Source organism: Triticum urartu, chromosome 6A, assembly GCF_056163025.1.
Source record: "Triticum urartu cultivar PI428250 chromosome 6A, HENAU_Tu73, whole genome shotgun sequence".
Taxonomy (NCBI): domain Eukaryota; kingdom Viridiplantae; phylum Streptophyta; class Magnoliopsida; order Poales; family Poaceae; genus Triticum; species Triticum urartu.
Genome location: NC_141878.1, coordinates 595,522,552 through 595,538,234, shown reverse-complemented (window position 1 = coordinate 595,538,234; position 15,683 = coordinate 595,522,552). Strand labels below are relative to the sequence as shown.

The 15,683-nt window shown below is 45.6% G+C and overlaps 1 protein-coding gene across 1 annotated transcript; it reads left to right on the top strand.

Annotated features, from left to right (window-relative positions):
* Positions 1-12,141: 12,141 nt before the first annotated feature.
* On the top strand, positions 12,142-14,503 carry LOC125530470 (uncharacterized). Its single transcript, XM_087529181.1, has 3 exons — positions 12,142-12,476; positions 12,616-12,839; positions 13,488-14,503. Exons 1-3 carry the CDS (start codon positions 12,212-12,214, stop codon positions 14,166-14,168), a joined length of 1,170 nt encoding a protein of 389 aa, XP_087385307.1. The 5' UTR covers positions 12,142-12,211; the 3' UTR covers positions 14,169-14,503.
* Positions 14,504-15,683: the final 1,180 nt, after the last annotated feature.

Sequence of the window (15,683 nt, the reverse complement as noted above, 5' to 3'; positions counted from 1 at the left end):
AAGTCCCTGAAAACAGATTTACCGGGTGCCTCACTTTGCAAGCTTGCACTAGTCACCACACACATCACAAAAATACATGGGTTGCACCTCTGGAAAGATGAAAAAACCCTTAACAAAACATATGTAGAGCATCAGGTCATATCATGCACACATTAATCATGGCAAAAATGACAAATGTCTAAGATGAAATAGCAGATCTGACAATTAACTCACGAAGCCCTCTTCTAACAGCATTTCGGGCATCAAGATGAACTCTAATGAAAATGATGCAATGGGATGAAATGATGTACTCTCTAAGACGAACATTTTGATATGCTATATGCATGAATCGGAGCTACGGATGCGGAGATATAGCAGGTCAAAGTAGGCATGAAAAATTAGGGTTCGGAGGAAAAAGTCAACCGGATCCGAAAATATCCCAGATCTGGATGTGGGAGTACTGTAGCAGTGCGGTTCCCGAGGATCGCCGGCAATGGGTCCGCGGTGGCCGGAGGCGTCGAGTTCGTCGCCGGACTTGGAGGGGGGAGCTCGCCGGACCGGCCGGAGCTCGCCGGCGACGTGGCGGCGGCGCTCGCCGCTGCGGGAGGAGGAGGCGGGCGGCGCGAGGCCGGGGCAGCGCGGCGGGGCGTTGAGGCAGCGGGGCGGCGCCGAAGTTCGCCGGAGACGGCGCCAGGCGGCGAAGTGGCGGCGCGAGGCCGAGGAAGAAGCCGGGCGGCGGGGCGGCGCCTCTGGCCCAGGCGGGAGCAGCGGAGGGCCGGCTTCGGGCCGGGACGGGCCGACGGCGGGAGGAGCCCGGCGTGCCATGTGGCGCTGCGCGGTTGGCGGTGGTGGGATCCGGACGTTGTCCGGCTCGTCCGGACACGTCCGGCGGCGGCGGAGAGGGATTTTTAGGGTTTCGAGAGGGGATCCGCGAATTTTCGAGGGGGGTGTTTAAATAGGCATAGAGGGAGCTAGGAGAGTCCAAATGAGGTGCGGTTTTCGGCCACGCGATCGTGATCGAACGCTCTAGGTGATGGGGCAGATTTTGGTGGGTTTTGGGCCAAATTGGAGGGGTGTTGGGCTGCAACACACACGAGGCATTTTCGGTCCCTCGGTTAACCGTTGGAGTATCAAACGAAGTCCAAATGATACGAAACTTGACAGGCGGTCTACCGGTAGTAAACCAAGGCCGCTTGGCAAGTCTCGGTCCAATCCGGAAATGTTTAATCCCCACACACGAAAAAAAGCTAGAAATGACCAGCGGAGGAGAACGAAGCGCCGGAATGCAAAACGGACAACGGGGAAAATGCTCGAATGCATGAGATGAACACGTATGCAAATGCAACGCACATGATGACATGATATGAGATGCATGACAACGATAACTACACACGAAGACAAAAACCCGAACCCGAGAAAATAAATATAACTTAACGCCGGAAACGGCAAGAGTTGGAGTACAAATTGGGAAAGTTATATCCGGGGCGTTACAATCTCATAGTCATAGGAACATGTATAAGTCATGAAGAAAGCAATAGCAACATACTAAACGATCGGGTGCTAAGCTAATGGAATGGGTCATGTCAATCAGATCATTCAACTAATGATGTGATCCCGTTAATCAAATAACAACCCTTTGTCTATGGTTAGGAAACACAACCATCTTTGATTAACGAGCTAGTCAAGTAGAGGCATACTAGTGACACTTTGTTTGTCTATGTATTTACACATGTATTATGTTTCTGGTTAATACAATTCTAGCATGAATAATAAACATTTATCATGATATAAGGAAATAAATAATAACTTTATTATTGCCTCTAGGGCATATTTCCTTCAAAAATCCTATCTAAGGTAGCCATAATAATATCATCTTGGTTATTGCCCCAAGTATACTTCCTACCAGTGTTCTTTAGGTCAATAAGGCCAAATTTGTTAACCCAATCATTGAAGAGGTCAGCCCAGTGTTGGTTAATATTACCAGTGTTTTTCTCACCAACTTCTCTGATTAGGTTGAAATCACCTCCTACTAGAGTTGGGCCAGTCCACCCATTGAGGAGGTTATGAAGCTCATTAATAAATTCCAACTTGAAAGCCTCATAGGCAGTACCATAAACAGATATCAGTCTCCAAGTACATCTATGTTTCTTATCTTCAATCAGTAGAGAAATGCTAAAAGTATAAATGTCACAAGAGATGATATTAAAAATATCTTCCTTAACTCCCACCAGAATCCCCCCTGCTGTGTTATTAGCAGGTAGCCACTTCCAAAGGAAGCCACTTCTAGAATCAAGGGAGTCTAGCTGATCAATTGTAAAAGACTCTTTCTTAGTCTTAGAAAGGCAAACAAAATCAGGGCAGTGTTCTCTAATGAGATCATGCACTCTATTCACATTTATGGGCCCATTTAGGCCTCTGACATTCCAAAAAATACCAATCATTAAAAACGTTATTATTTTTTACACCTACCCCTATTTTTGCTAGTACTAACCTCAATCCACGGGGAAGCACATTCTTGAGAAACATTCATATGCAACTCATGATGTGTTTCAACATTATCCATGGTCTGGGCATTTTCAAATTTAAATTCCTCACAAGTAATGTCTATATTTGCTGGAGGAAGATTTCTGGATTACTATCATAGAAATCCTCTAGCCTTTCTAACTCAAGCTGTTTAATATGTTTACATTTTGAGATATGGACTGGCTAGAGTTTCCTAGATTAATACCAGAACTATCCGCATATTTAATTAAATCATCATCAGCTAAGCAAGCAAAAGAGTTGTGAGTACCTTTGACTTTGTGACTTATGGGAATTTCCAAATTCTGAATCTTCTTCAACTCTTGATCTCTGACAATAGCATTTTTACCATCCCTTTTAATCCTGTCACTCATCCTGGAAGCAACCACAGGTCCCCATTTCTTGTCTTGAAGGGTCACTTTTTTTGCTTGAACAGGAGGTGCAATAATTTGGGTGGCAACAGCATCAAACTTAGGTAACAGGTGGCTCGCAATGTTGTCAGAAGGTGGTTTTTTGACAACCTCCAAATAGCCTTTGGAGATTGGAGCACCCAGATACTTAGAAAAAACTGTTCTCTCCACATCCTTAACTTGAGTGGGGGTAACTCCAGGTGTGGCACTTTTCCCTCCCCTTGTTGAGGAGCCAGCTCTGGGAGTTTTAGATTTCCCCACCTCATTCCCTTGTCTAGTATCCATCTCTTCTCCTAGCAAATCATCATCACTACCAATCTCTTCTGCTGGATTTTTCCTTTTATCACCACCATTGTCAGGGTCTGAAGGGTCATCTGAGCCAGACACCTCAAGGGATTCTCTCTCAATAGTAAACTTCAGCAAAAACAGCTCATGATTTATCTCTACCATTCTGTCAGGGGGGATTTTGGTTGGATCTCTCACAGCCACTTGAATTCTGACCCGCTCATAAAAGCTTCTAAAGATCGTGTGCCAATCAACATTTACCAAAACCCCTAACATAGTAGCAACCTGAGCAAACACCCCCCCCCCCCAATTATACCATTTTGGGGGCAGACCTTCAACTATAATCCAGGTCTCAACAAGAGGAGCATCGGTTGGTAACTCACCATGCCAGTTTTCAAAGGATATGGTCGCTTTTTTCCTTTTTAAGTTGATTGAAGGGTACTCCACCAGATCATATCGGTTGGTAGCCCCGCATCTCCGCCGGTTAACCGTTACAATCTGTTGTGTGGAAGCTTTGTTGCCCATTTTCACTATGCTCGTAGAGAGATGGCATGTCTTCTTCAAGCTCGGATTTGGTCGAGCCAAACCTGGCATTGTTTCAAGCTCAAATGTGGATTACTTCAAGCTATCAACTCCAATTGCCATGTTATGGCCTGACCTCACCAATTTGTCTTTATTGTTTCGTTTGGAGGTGGTAATTTTTGATTCAAATGTAATGAAGATTGTTTGGATACACGTATTGTTAAAATCATTGGGAAAACACCATTGTATAGTTCACTCTTGCTTTCTGTTTTAAATTAGCGCATTTTTTTTATTTCTTTGGGGATCGGGGGACGAGGGAGTGAATTCGAGTGGGTTCGTGTGTGTGGTGGTGTGTGCACTAGGGGGAGGGAGGCGGCGACGACACATGGGTTGTGGGAGATTTCTAGGTTTAGGCTACTATGTATAAGACACATCTATATCTCGCTTTCAGCGAGTTACTTGTAGCGGCCACCTTTAGTCCTTCCAGCGCGGGTCATCCCACCAAGCTGATATTTCCTCTTTTTTCTTTTCTGGCAATTGTTTGCTCCCTGGTGAGCAGAGCAATGTGCAAGTTTTTAATCCTTTGAATAAATATGTGTGTTTTTATTTTTGAAATATTCACAGATATAAAAATGGTCATGTGTATTTACAAAAATAGTGCCATGTCTTATAAAAATGTTCAATTAGTTTAAGGAAAAATCATGACTTATAAAAAAGGTCATGCCATTCAAAAATGTTCACATGGTTTTAATTAAAGTGATCACAATTATTAATGAAATTTTTAAAAAGGTTTCATGCATTTAGAATTTTTTAAAATTGTGGTGCATTTTCAATACATGTTCATAGCAATAAAAAATGTGGTGATTTTAGGACTTAAACCCTGATTGTGTATAAAAAAATATTGCTATCTGCGAGCGTTAACAAGTTGATTGTAGAGAAAACGTCTCATTGTAGCAAACTGGTCTACTGATTGCCAATTTTCCTACTCCCTCTGATTCAAAAAAATAATTTGTTGTGGCTTTAGTTCAAATTTAAACCAAAGCTGAACTAGAGCCACGACACATTTTTTAATCGGAGGAAGTGGTATTTTTTTAATTTCTAGCTGCACGTGTGATTGAACCACATGCATGGCACCCTTTATATACAAGCATGTTTTAGTTTGACACCTATACTAAATTAACAAGAGATGACTTTCCCTAAAAAAACAAGAGATGACTGGAAATACCTATTGGTCAAACCTCATTCACTACCGTGATAAATTTGTTCTAAAGCCACCATTTTTTTAGAGAAATGAATGCAGGCACGTAACATTAGACGTGAGAACAAGGTGCAATGTATATCCTCACACTCTCATTTACAGTTGTATGGCACCACGTTTATTTCCACAAAAATACAACACTACTAAACGGCATAGTATAACCAAATAAGAACAATTTACATCTATATATAGCCACCAACTCCATTGTGAAGTACTCCTTCCAAGAAGAACAAACATTTAGAGGTGAGAACATGGTACAATGTGCGTCCTCGCACGCTCAATAACAGTTGTATGTCATCGGGTTTATTTCCACAAAAATACAACACTGCTAAACTGCATGGTAAAACCAAACAAGTACATTTTACATCTATATATAGCTAGCAACTCCATTGTGAAATACCCCTTCCAAGCAGAAGTACAAGCAAGAGCCCAGAGCATAGCTACTAGCCACAGAAGCAACCACCATGACTTGCACGCAACACACCCAAAAAAGGGGGCGCCTGACTCATGCGGCGGCAGAGGCTACGATGCCTGACTGGACGTCACTTCCATATGACAACGTCTGCAACATCGGCGACTGCTTGTTGTCCAACAACGACATCGACAACTACATGGCCTTACGCGTTGTCTGCCATGACTGGCGCTCCGCGACAAAGGACTACCCCGAGAAGGGGGACTACACCGATCCTCACTACTTCAAGCCTAGTAAATGGGCATTGCTCGATCTCTGCGATGACCTTATCACACTAGTCAATATCGACACTGGTCGATTCCTCCGTAAGAGCATCCCACTACTCCGCAGGTTTTTCTTCATCGGCGCCACAAGCGGCAGCCTCATCCTACTTGGGAATCAACAAAGCCCCACAAGGCTTGTGTTCTCAACCCGTTCACAGGCTCAATCGTGCATTTCAAGGCGAGCATACCTGATGTAGGGGTAAGGCCAGTTGCCATGACACACAACCATTGATGGTCTTCGTCTCCACCAAGAATTGCGACATCTTGTGGGCAGATCAAAACAACAAGTACTTCAAGCAATTTTGGACCAATTACCCTTACAAACCTACATGTATGGTTTCCTTCGCAGAAAATGTGTATGCCACTGATCTGGACGGATCAATCTACTCGCCCACGGTTGTTGATGTCATTGTTGGGGAACAAAGGCACAAGTGCTCTGCGTTGACAATCTTGATGGAAACCATCTTTCCTAATATTGGCGACACAAGCCACCAAGGAGTCTGGGGGAGATCTGCTGCTTGTGGCTAAACCATTATACTTTACTCTCGATCAACCAGTTGTTCGTAGAGTGGATATCAAGAAGAAGGTGCAAGCATGCTCTATTCGTCAGCCATGCCAAGTGCCTCTCCATCAATGCTGATAAGTTTCAGGGCATCCTTGGTGGATGCATCTACTTTATAGAGCCAATGGTAACTCGAGGGAACTTTGAGCCTTCAAAAATGACATTTTTTCATGTTGCTGATAGGCGCATCATGGTTGAATGGGATAACCTAGAAGGCTGCTTCCGTCCATTCACCCTCGCCCAAGTCTTTACAGATTACCGCAGGTCCATTCATTATTCTGAACTATACCATATGATGGCCAATGAGTGGGGTGATGGAAATATGCCCTAGAGGCAATAATAAGTTGTTATTTATATTTCCTTATATCATGATAAATGTTTATTATTCATGCTAGAATTGTATTAACCGGAAACTTAGTACATGTGTGGATACATAGACAAACAGAGTGTCACTAGTATGCCTCTACTTGACTAGCTCGTTAATCAAAGATGGTTAAGTTTCCTAGCCATGGACAAATAGTTGTCATTTGATAAACGGGATCACATCATTGGAGAATGATGTGATTGACTTGACCCATCTGTTAGCTTAGCACTATGATCGTTTAGTTTATTGCTATTGCTTTCTCCATAACTTATACATGTTCCTATGACTATGAGATTATGCAACTCCCGAATACCGGAGGAACACTTAATGTTCTATCAAACGTCACAACGTAACTGGGTGACTATAAAGATGCTCTACAGGTGTCTCCGATGGTGTTTGTTGAGTTGGCATGGATCAAGATTAGGATTTGTCACTCCGATTGTCGGAGAGGTATCTCTAGGCCCTCTCGGTAATGCACATCACTATAAGCCTTGCAAGCGATGTGACTAATGAGTTAGTTACGGGATGATGCATTACGGAACGAGTAAAGAGACTTGCCAGTAACGAGATTAAACTAGGTATTGAGATACCGACGATCGAATCTCGGGCAAGTAACATACCGATGACAAAGGGAACAACGTATGTTGTTATGTGGTTTGACCAATAAAGATCTTTGTAGAATATGTAGGAACCAATATGAGCATCCATGTTCTGCTATTGGTTATTGACCGGAGATGAGTCTCGGTCATGTCTACATAGTTCTCGAACCCGTAGGGTCCGCACGCTTAACGTTCGATGACGATTGGCATTATGAGTTTATGTGTTTTGATGTACTGAGGGTAGTTCGGAGTCCCGGATGTGATCACGGACATGACGAGGAGTCTCGAAATGGTCGAGGCATAAAGATCGATATATTGGAAGGCTATATTTGGACATTGGAATGGTTCCGGATGAGTTCGGGCATTTACCGGAGTACCGGGAGGTTACCGGAACCCCTGGGGGCTTAATGGGTCTACATGGGCTTTAGTGGGAGAGATAGAGGAGGCGGCCAAGAGGTGGGGGCGCGTCCCCCAAGCCCAATCCGAATTGGGAGGGGGGCCGACCCCCTTTCCTTCCTCTCCTCTTCCCCTTCCTCCCCCCTCCTATTAGGACTAGGAAAGGGGGGAAACCTACTCCTAGTGGGAGTAGGAATCCCCCCTTCGGGGCTCACCGTGAGGGTCGGCCGACCCCCTCCTCCCCTCCTTTATATACGGAGGAGGGGGGCACCCCATAGACACACAAGTTGACAGTTGTCTTAGCCGTGTGCGGTGCCCCCCTTCACAGATTTCCACCTCGGTCATATCGTTGTAGAGCTTAGGCGAAGCCCTGCGTCGGTAACTTCATCATCACCGTCATCACATCGTTGTGCTGACGAAACTCTCCCTCGGCCTCAGCTGGATCAAGAGTACAAGAGACGTCACCGAGCTGAATGTGTGCAGATCGCGGAGGTGCCGTGCGTTCGGTACTTGGATCGGTTGGACCGCGAAGACGTTCGACTACATCAACCACGTTACTAAACGCTTCCGCTTTCGGTCTACGAGGGTACGTGGACACACTCTCCCCGCTCGTTGCTATGCATCACCTAGATGGATCTTGCGTGTGCGTAGGCAATTTTTTTGAAATACTACGTTCCCCGACATGGGGTTACTCAGATGATGGACTTGAATCCGACGAAGACTCATCCTCTGAACTTGATGATGAAACCTCCTCCTCTGAACTTGGTGATGATTCATCCTCCGACAAACCCGACGACTAAAAATGGTTGTATGTTTGAAATCTGGATAGTTTGTAGTGGTTAAAACAAAAATGGGGATTCCGAAACCGAGGAATCATTTTGGGGGTCCAACTAATTTTGAGTGGAAATAAAAAAATGGTAAAATTGTCCAAGAGAATACCATAGTGTTTCGGTATTTAACGGTTTTACATTCTGACATGGAAATGCTCTGTGCAATTCATGCTTATTGCCAATTTTGTTGCTATCATGAACTGTAAATGTTTTATGAGGTACCTAAACAAGTGCTCCTACAAGCAATAATCATCACACCGAATCACCACGTCATGTGAGTGTATAAATGTTTTAGATATAGATGCAGTGAGAGACAACAGAAGGTTTAGAAGAATAAATCTCTTGTTGTCAAAAATATATTCAAACATACCTATTTATTTGTTTATCATCATTTTTTGATAAGGAGGGGCTATTGGTGCGCCCTTGTTATCATGTACAACCCCAGGAGGCAAGACGACCACATGGAGGAGCATGGACACCTTCAGATTCACCCCGGTGAACCTGTGCTCAACATGCGCGGTTTGGCAAAGGCGAAGCTCCGGCTGCTACTATTTTGAGAAAGGAAGGCGTCCGCTCCTCCGCTGGCCCCGTTGGGATCTGTGCAACCTGGCTTCCACAGGCGATATCCGACAGGAGGTGGACCACCGATCCATGGGGAGGCTGGCCAACACCGCTTGTCATGAGGAGGAATTGCAACCGCACACAAACTCCATAATAGGTGATGCCTCTGCATGGAAGACTAAGCTCCCATGTAGGTACACACGTTAACCACACCGTCCAACTACATCGTGATGAGACTACCATGCGCACCATACATCGTAATTCTGACACTATATAGTATATACCACCCTTAGCCTCCCTCGGCAAAGCTAGTGAACTGTAAGGACTATTGTGACGGTTTTTTTTTTTAAAAAGGAGGACGACCCCCGGCCTCTGCATTTGGACGATGCATACGGCCACTTTATTAATTATTGACACAAGACCTTACAAAGTCATACAACAATAAGTCTAAAGCCATCAAACAAAGCAACATCTGTCGCTATCCCTATCCAGTTGATGAAGGGGTGTTGAAAGTCTGGGCCTAATATCAAACAGACCACGCAACCAAACCTAACATCTAAGACTTGAGATCCCAACCAGGACGCCTGCCGGGTATGGGCACCCATCAGTCCGACGTGCTTCTCATCTAGGACCCCTGCCGGGTATGAGGCCGCCGCAGCCACCTGCCACCAATCCATCTTCAGAGCTGTACTGCTGCATCAACCTTGCCCGGTCCAACTGCCGCCGACGCCACCACGACGCCAGACAGCATCACCCTCCTGCGCGAGTCCATCTCCGCTCATCAGGCGCCGAGTCTCCACTGCGCCACGCCGCCAAGATCCGTCGTCATCAATGGAGCAGATGAAACACCGCTCATCCTCTTGTCCCCTCCAACCAACACTTGCTCCAAAACAATGCCCCCATGAAGGAAAACGATACCGATGGCACCGTCATCGTCCGATCCGGTAGACCCAGATTTAGGGTTTCCCCCGGAACTTCCCGGTCAGGTTGATGTGACCTGCAACGACGATGCCTCCAGAAGGAAACGACGTCTGAGACGCCGCCATCGTCCGCCAAGACCGCAGTCAGGCGCGATTTTCACCGGAAGCCACGTCTTCCCGACCTCGTAGCTGGCTGGAACCGAGCGGAACCTCGCCACGAAGACGTATGTCGCCGTCGGTGCCCTCCGTCAGGTCGTCCATGCCGGATTCGAGGCTTCTAGATCTCGTCAAAGCTCAACGCCAAGATGCACCTGAAGCCACCGAAAGCCAGCAGGACACCCATCAGCCGGCCTCGTTTAAACGGATAGTAGGAAAGAAGCGAGCACGCAACGATGACTTTCATCTTACACACGCCGCCAAGATTGAAGGTGCCATGGTTCCTACCAGCTTTCTTGGGCTTGAAGACCGTCCAAGCTTTCTTGGGCTTCCTCTCGCCTTGCCGCCATGCATCCACACAAACCTTGAGCTCTCCGATGAATTCAACGGAAGCGACACACCACGATAGCTGGACCACGCCATCCGCATCAACCGGCACTTCCATCTCACTTCCAGAATCGAGTAAAATTACTTTCCTGTCGGGCATACTGGATACTGGTGGTGCACACGGAAAATTCACCGCGGACACCGTCTGGCCATGACAACCCATCAACCACTTGCATGATGATTGTCGCCTCCACTTGCATGCTGATTTATCACATATTTCAAAAATGAGCATCAAGTAATTCAAAATGTTCATGGCCTGTTCGCCTCGACAAGTATCTTCCAGCTCGCGGCCGATGCCCTCCCTAAGAAAGGCTCCATCGTGCTAGTGCTCACGGACCAGTACTTGGTCCTCGAGTGCTTCTGCAGCTCGCTTCGGCCTCCACGATGTAGATGCCGGTGCCAGGAACGCCTATGCGTGGGCGGTCCACGTCGAGGCGCGAGGGTACGGCCCAATAGTATATGTACTGATTTATGCTTCACTGAAAGAGGGTCATGTTTTCTTACCTTTTTCTTATCTGTTTATGTATTTGTATGCAATGGAAAGCACATAAGAAATTTATTCCAGTATGCCGGGTGCATGCCATAATTCAATTTCGGTTCGTTAAATATTAACATGATTTTTTAGAGATTTATCTTCCTAATTGACTTGCAGCTAGCAGTGCTAGATTGGTACACCTTATTTGTAATGGGGTAACTTTACACTGACCCTTTTTATATGATCGTTTGCTATACACTCATTCTGGATTGATTTTTTTCTGCCATGTGATGTTCTTTGTTTGCCAGACGTTTCTACAGTGGAGCACCTTTAGTCATTTGCGCACCTACAGGTGTGTAATCCGGATTACATATGTTTTACATTTTTCTTCAAAACTGTAATCTTCATTTTGAGTGACACCATTAGTTCAATGCCAAAATCTGCCTCAGCACTTTTGTACCATTTAGAGTTGTCACATTATTCTAGCGGAAAAAAAGAGTTTGACATTATTAATTTAAATACTTTTGCCTCTCTTGGATCTTGACAGGGCTCTTAAACCACCACATTAGTTCTAATGATGAACAGTAACATATTATTGCAGAAGTTGCTCACATTGCAGAACAATCTTGCATTAGTACACCGGTGAAGTCTCACTCTAATAGTACCTTGCATCATCATAGTTGGTCAACTGAAACGCAGCTGCTATGAAGAACTGTAGCATCTGATTTGGGTATTCCATGAGTGATATTGTTATGCTTAGGTAGTTGGTATTTTATGCTCGCTAAAACTCCACCCGTTGCGAGTAGAAAATAATAATTCATGCATTTGAGGTCTTGATGTTTGTGATCCTGAACGTACATATTTTTCAATAATTATATTTATCTTTTAGCAATTGCTTCCGCTTAAGATTTTTCGTGTGCATTATATTCGGTTTCTATAAATTCCCGCCGCAACGCGCGGGGTGTCTTCTAGTTTAAAATAATGATCGTCACGTATTTGAAAACCGGTATTTAAAAAATATCCTGTGTTCAAAATTTGCCCGTCATGTATTTCTAGAATGTTCATCTTGTATTTTAAAATTTTCTGTCATGCATTTGAAAAATATCATGTCTTAAATTTTTATCAATCATGTTTTTGTAAGATGGTCACCTGAATAGTGAAAAACAGAAGGAAAAAAAAGAATCTAAAAAAGAAGAAGGAAAAGCTACGGGTCCGTCTGGCCGCCGCTCCCTCTCTCCCCAAAGCAGCGGTGATGGAGGCGGAGGAGGCCCGGTGGATCGGCGGCCTAGACGAGATGGAGGCGGGGACCGCGGTAAAGGGGGTCGTCCTCCCAGAGCACGCCGCCGACCTCGACGAGATGGAGGCCGACGCCGGGGGCGGAGCGACAGCGACAGCGACGACGGAGGAGAAGGAGTGCTGGGAGTACGAGGCAGAGTGGGAGTACGAGCAAGCCCTCACCTTCCGCGATAGCTGGATTTCCATCTGGGGCGCCGAATTCGGCTCCTTCGACCAAACCAGTAAGCAAAATTAGATTAGATTAGATTCCTTCTGCAGCAGCCAGCAGGAATTTCCCCTAGACTAGATTAGATTAGATGTAGCAAGCAGAATTTGATCACAAAATATGTGTGTGTGCGTGTGTCGATACGTGCGGTGCAGCCGACATTCAGCCCATGCGCTACACGGATGCAGAGGCTCCAGGGGGCTACGCCGAGCCCCTCGACACCCTGCAGATCTACTCCATCAAAGTCGCGGAGATCAGAGGGGGCCTGCGTTGGCCCATCCATGTCTACGGCATGATCGCCGCACGTGACATAGTCGACAGAAACCGCAACATCATCTTCGACCGCTCCAGGGATGACTGCCAAACCCTCACCAGCAAGGTTCTGTTCGTTACCCCCTCTGCCATCCATTGTTGCCAGATGTTGATTGCTCTGCTCTTTGTCTAAGGAGCTTGATGTTGGTATTATCTCAATGCATTTCAACAGCTAAAAGGATGATACACACCTGAGATAACATGATGTTGGTTCCTTGAACTGAAAAACATCTGAAATGTTTACAGGTCGATCCATTTTAATCTGTGTGCACCTTAAAAACCACTGCCTGCTCACCCAGAATTTACCCATCTCAATGTTGTCTAGTGTGATGAACTTAATCATCTTATTAGACCATTCTTCTCAGGTTATCAATTCAATCTCTTCCAAAGTTGTTTGCTCCCAGTCTTGCACTAGCAAGCGCATTTGTTCTTCGTAGCAGCATTCAACTGTGTGCTGCTTGCTGGCTTAACTCAGTTTATGGGCACTTAATAATTTGTGTCTAACTTACTTGTGCGTTTGCCACCAAAGAGACTTCCAGTTCAACTTATTTATTATAAAGTTCCACCTGTTTACTGAATAATATAGTGTTGTATCTTTATTTTTCTGCTAATCACTGTGCAATTTGTCTCCTTTTCTTGGAATTTGTTCCATTCCAATATTATTAGGACCGAATGAAACACTGTCGATTTGCTTACTTAGTGGTGTTGGATGCAGGATTCGTGCTTGGTAATGACAGGTCCTACCCGTCCCATTGTTATGTTGGGTGCCGCGACCTTTGAGATTGTGCTCAAAGTGAAGGAAGGCAGCACGGAGTCTAGGGATAAAGTTTTAAGCTTCTTGGCTGTTCCTCATGACAGTGTTAACTGTTTGGAGCTTTCCTGCACAACAGATAGGAAATACATCAGCAAGCTTAGCACGCTGGAGTTTACAATGAGTCAAATTGCTTGCTCCGTGGAGGCGACAATCAGCGTGCAAATGGTTGATGGGTCGTCATGGCCACACGGTGTCCGAGGTGAATTTTCCGCCTGTACCACCAGTATGGCCGACAGGAAAGTAGTTCTACTCAATTCTGGAAGCGAGAAGGAAGTGGAGGTTAGTGCAGATGGCATGATCCGGCTATCCAGACGTGTCGCTTCCGTTGAATTCACCGGAGAGCTCAAGGTTTGTGTGGATGCATGGTGGCAAGGCGAGGTGAAACCCAAGAAAGCTTGGAAGGTTTTCAAGCCCAAGAGAGCTGGTAGGAACTATGGTACCTTCAATCTTGGCGGTGTGTGTAAGATGAAAGTCACTGTTGCCTGGTCGCTTCTTTCCTACTATCCGGTTAACCGCCCCAATAGTCCTTACGGTTCACTGGCTTTACGCAGGGAGGCGGAGGCAGAAGGACGTACTGTCTAGTAGTGTTAGAGTTACGATACCTCCGTCCGAAAATACTCGTCATCAACATGGACAAAAAGGATGTATCTAGAACTCTAGATATATTCTTTTTTATTCATTTTGATGACAAGTATTTCCGGACGGAGGGATTACTTCTGGTGCGCCTTGCTCAGGCGTTGCATGTACACATGAAGTTTAGATTGTACTAGTAATCATGTATTGTAGTTTCATTTAGAATTCCATGGCCAACTTTGTGTGGATGCAAAGCAGCGCTATGGATTGAGTTGCTTTGGTGGTGCCAAGTTATCCATCGTTTGCATGGACAAGTGTGGTGCCAAAATGGTCGATTATCCTCCTGGCTTTGCTTGCTTGCCTACTTGCAGTAAATTAAGTAGGGTCTTCATAAGATCGTTAAGCCCATGGTATAACCTGGCAACTGATCGATTGCACAAGGTGAAATTGATCTGGTTTAAATTTCAAAGGATCTCCGGTAGTTAAGAGCCGATTTTTTATTAATAGTAAATAATAATTCTGCAATTCCCAAACTAGTAATTATAAGTTGAAATTTTGAAAAATAGGAAGGGCACGATGATTAGTAGCGTCCAGGCCTGGTCGCTGTTGCGAACCATGTCCACACCTGGACGCTATTGTTAGCAGCGTCCCGTGTTTGGTTGAACCTGGCCTCCGTTCGACGTCCCGTGTTTGGTTGAACCTGGCCTCCGTTCGACCTAAGGCCTTGTACAACGCAAGGTGCTTAGGGAAGACGCTTAGAGAAATAAATTAGGTTTTTCTTAAGTATCGATGCTTATTTGTATAGGGTGGACGTTTAGTTAGGTGTGTCTGCTAGCTGTAGAAATAGGCACCGGTGTTTCGGTAAAATCGAGTTTATTTTTCTAAATACCTCCCTAAGCATCTAGCATTGTACAAGGCCTAAGAGCAACTATGACGAGACGATCTAAACCGACGTGAATTTTCTCCGTTCTTTGTTCATTTAGATTGGTCAGGGGAACACCAGTGTTCGTTTTTGTCGCTGGTTCGTAGGTGTGTTCAACATGGACGAAAGCATTTCAAATTCGCACTGGATTTTCGAAACTTTAAAAATAAACAGCCATCAGAAGTCCTATTTATATTAATTAAATCTAAAAAATTAAATAAAAACAAAAAATCTATCAGCGGCGGGCAGTATATCTAGGCGGCGGCGGAGTTCTCCTCCTCCTCCTTTGTCAGGTCGACGTAGACTGGCGCCATCATCCATGGGAACACCTGCTGGAAGGCTGCCAGCTGCTGCTCTGCCTGCCGCTCGGCCTCCTTGTCGATCGCGCCCATCCACACGGATGTGCACGACACATACGCCGGCAATGTGCTCCTACACGGACATACTTTTGGGATCTCCATCAGCTGTGCGTGGCCTGAGCCCGGCACCGGCCCGTGCGGTAGGTTCACATTGGGCTACGGCGCTGGCACGCCATGCTCCCAAAAGTACTGGCGGTGGAGCACCGACATGTAGAGGCGAAACCGTGGGCGCTGACTCTAGGT

Bases quoted from the DNA above. Each gene is read 5' to 3' on its own strand.
- LOC125530470 (XM_087529181.1), top strand. From the start codon at position 12,212: ATGGAGGCGGAGGAGGCCCGGTGGATCGGCGGCCTAGACGAGATGGAG. The intron at 12,477-12,615 runs GTAAGCAAAATT...CGTGCGGTGCAG, and splicing joins CGGCTCCTTCGACCAAACCA to CCGACATTCAGCCCATGCGC. The intron at 12,840-13,487 runs GTTCTGTTCGTT...TGTTGGATGCAG, and splicing joins GCCAAACCCTCACCAGCAAG to GATTCGTGCTTGGTAATGAC.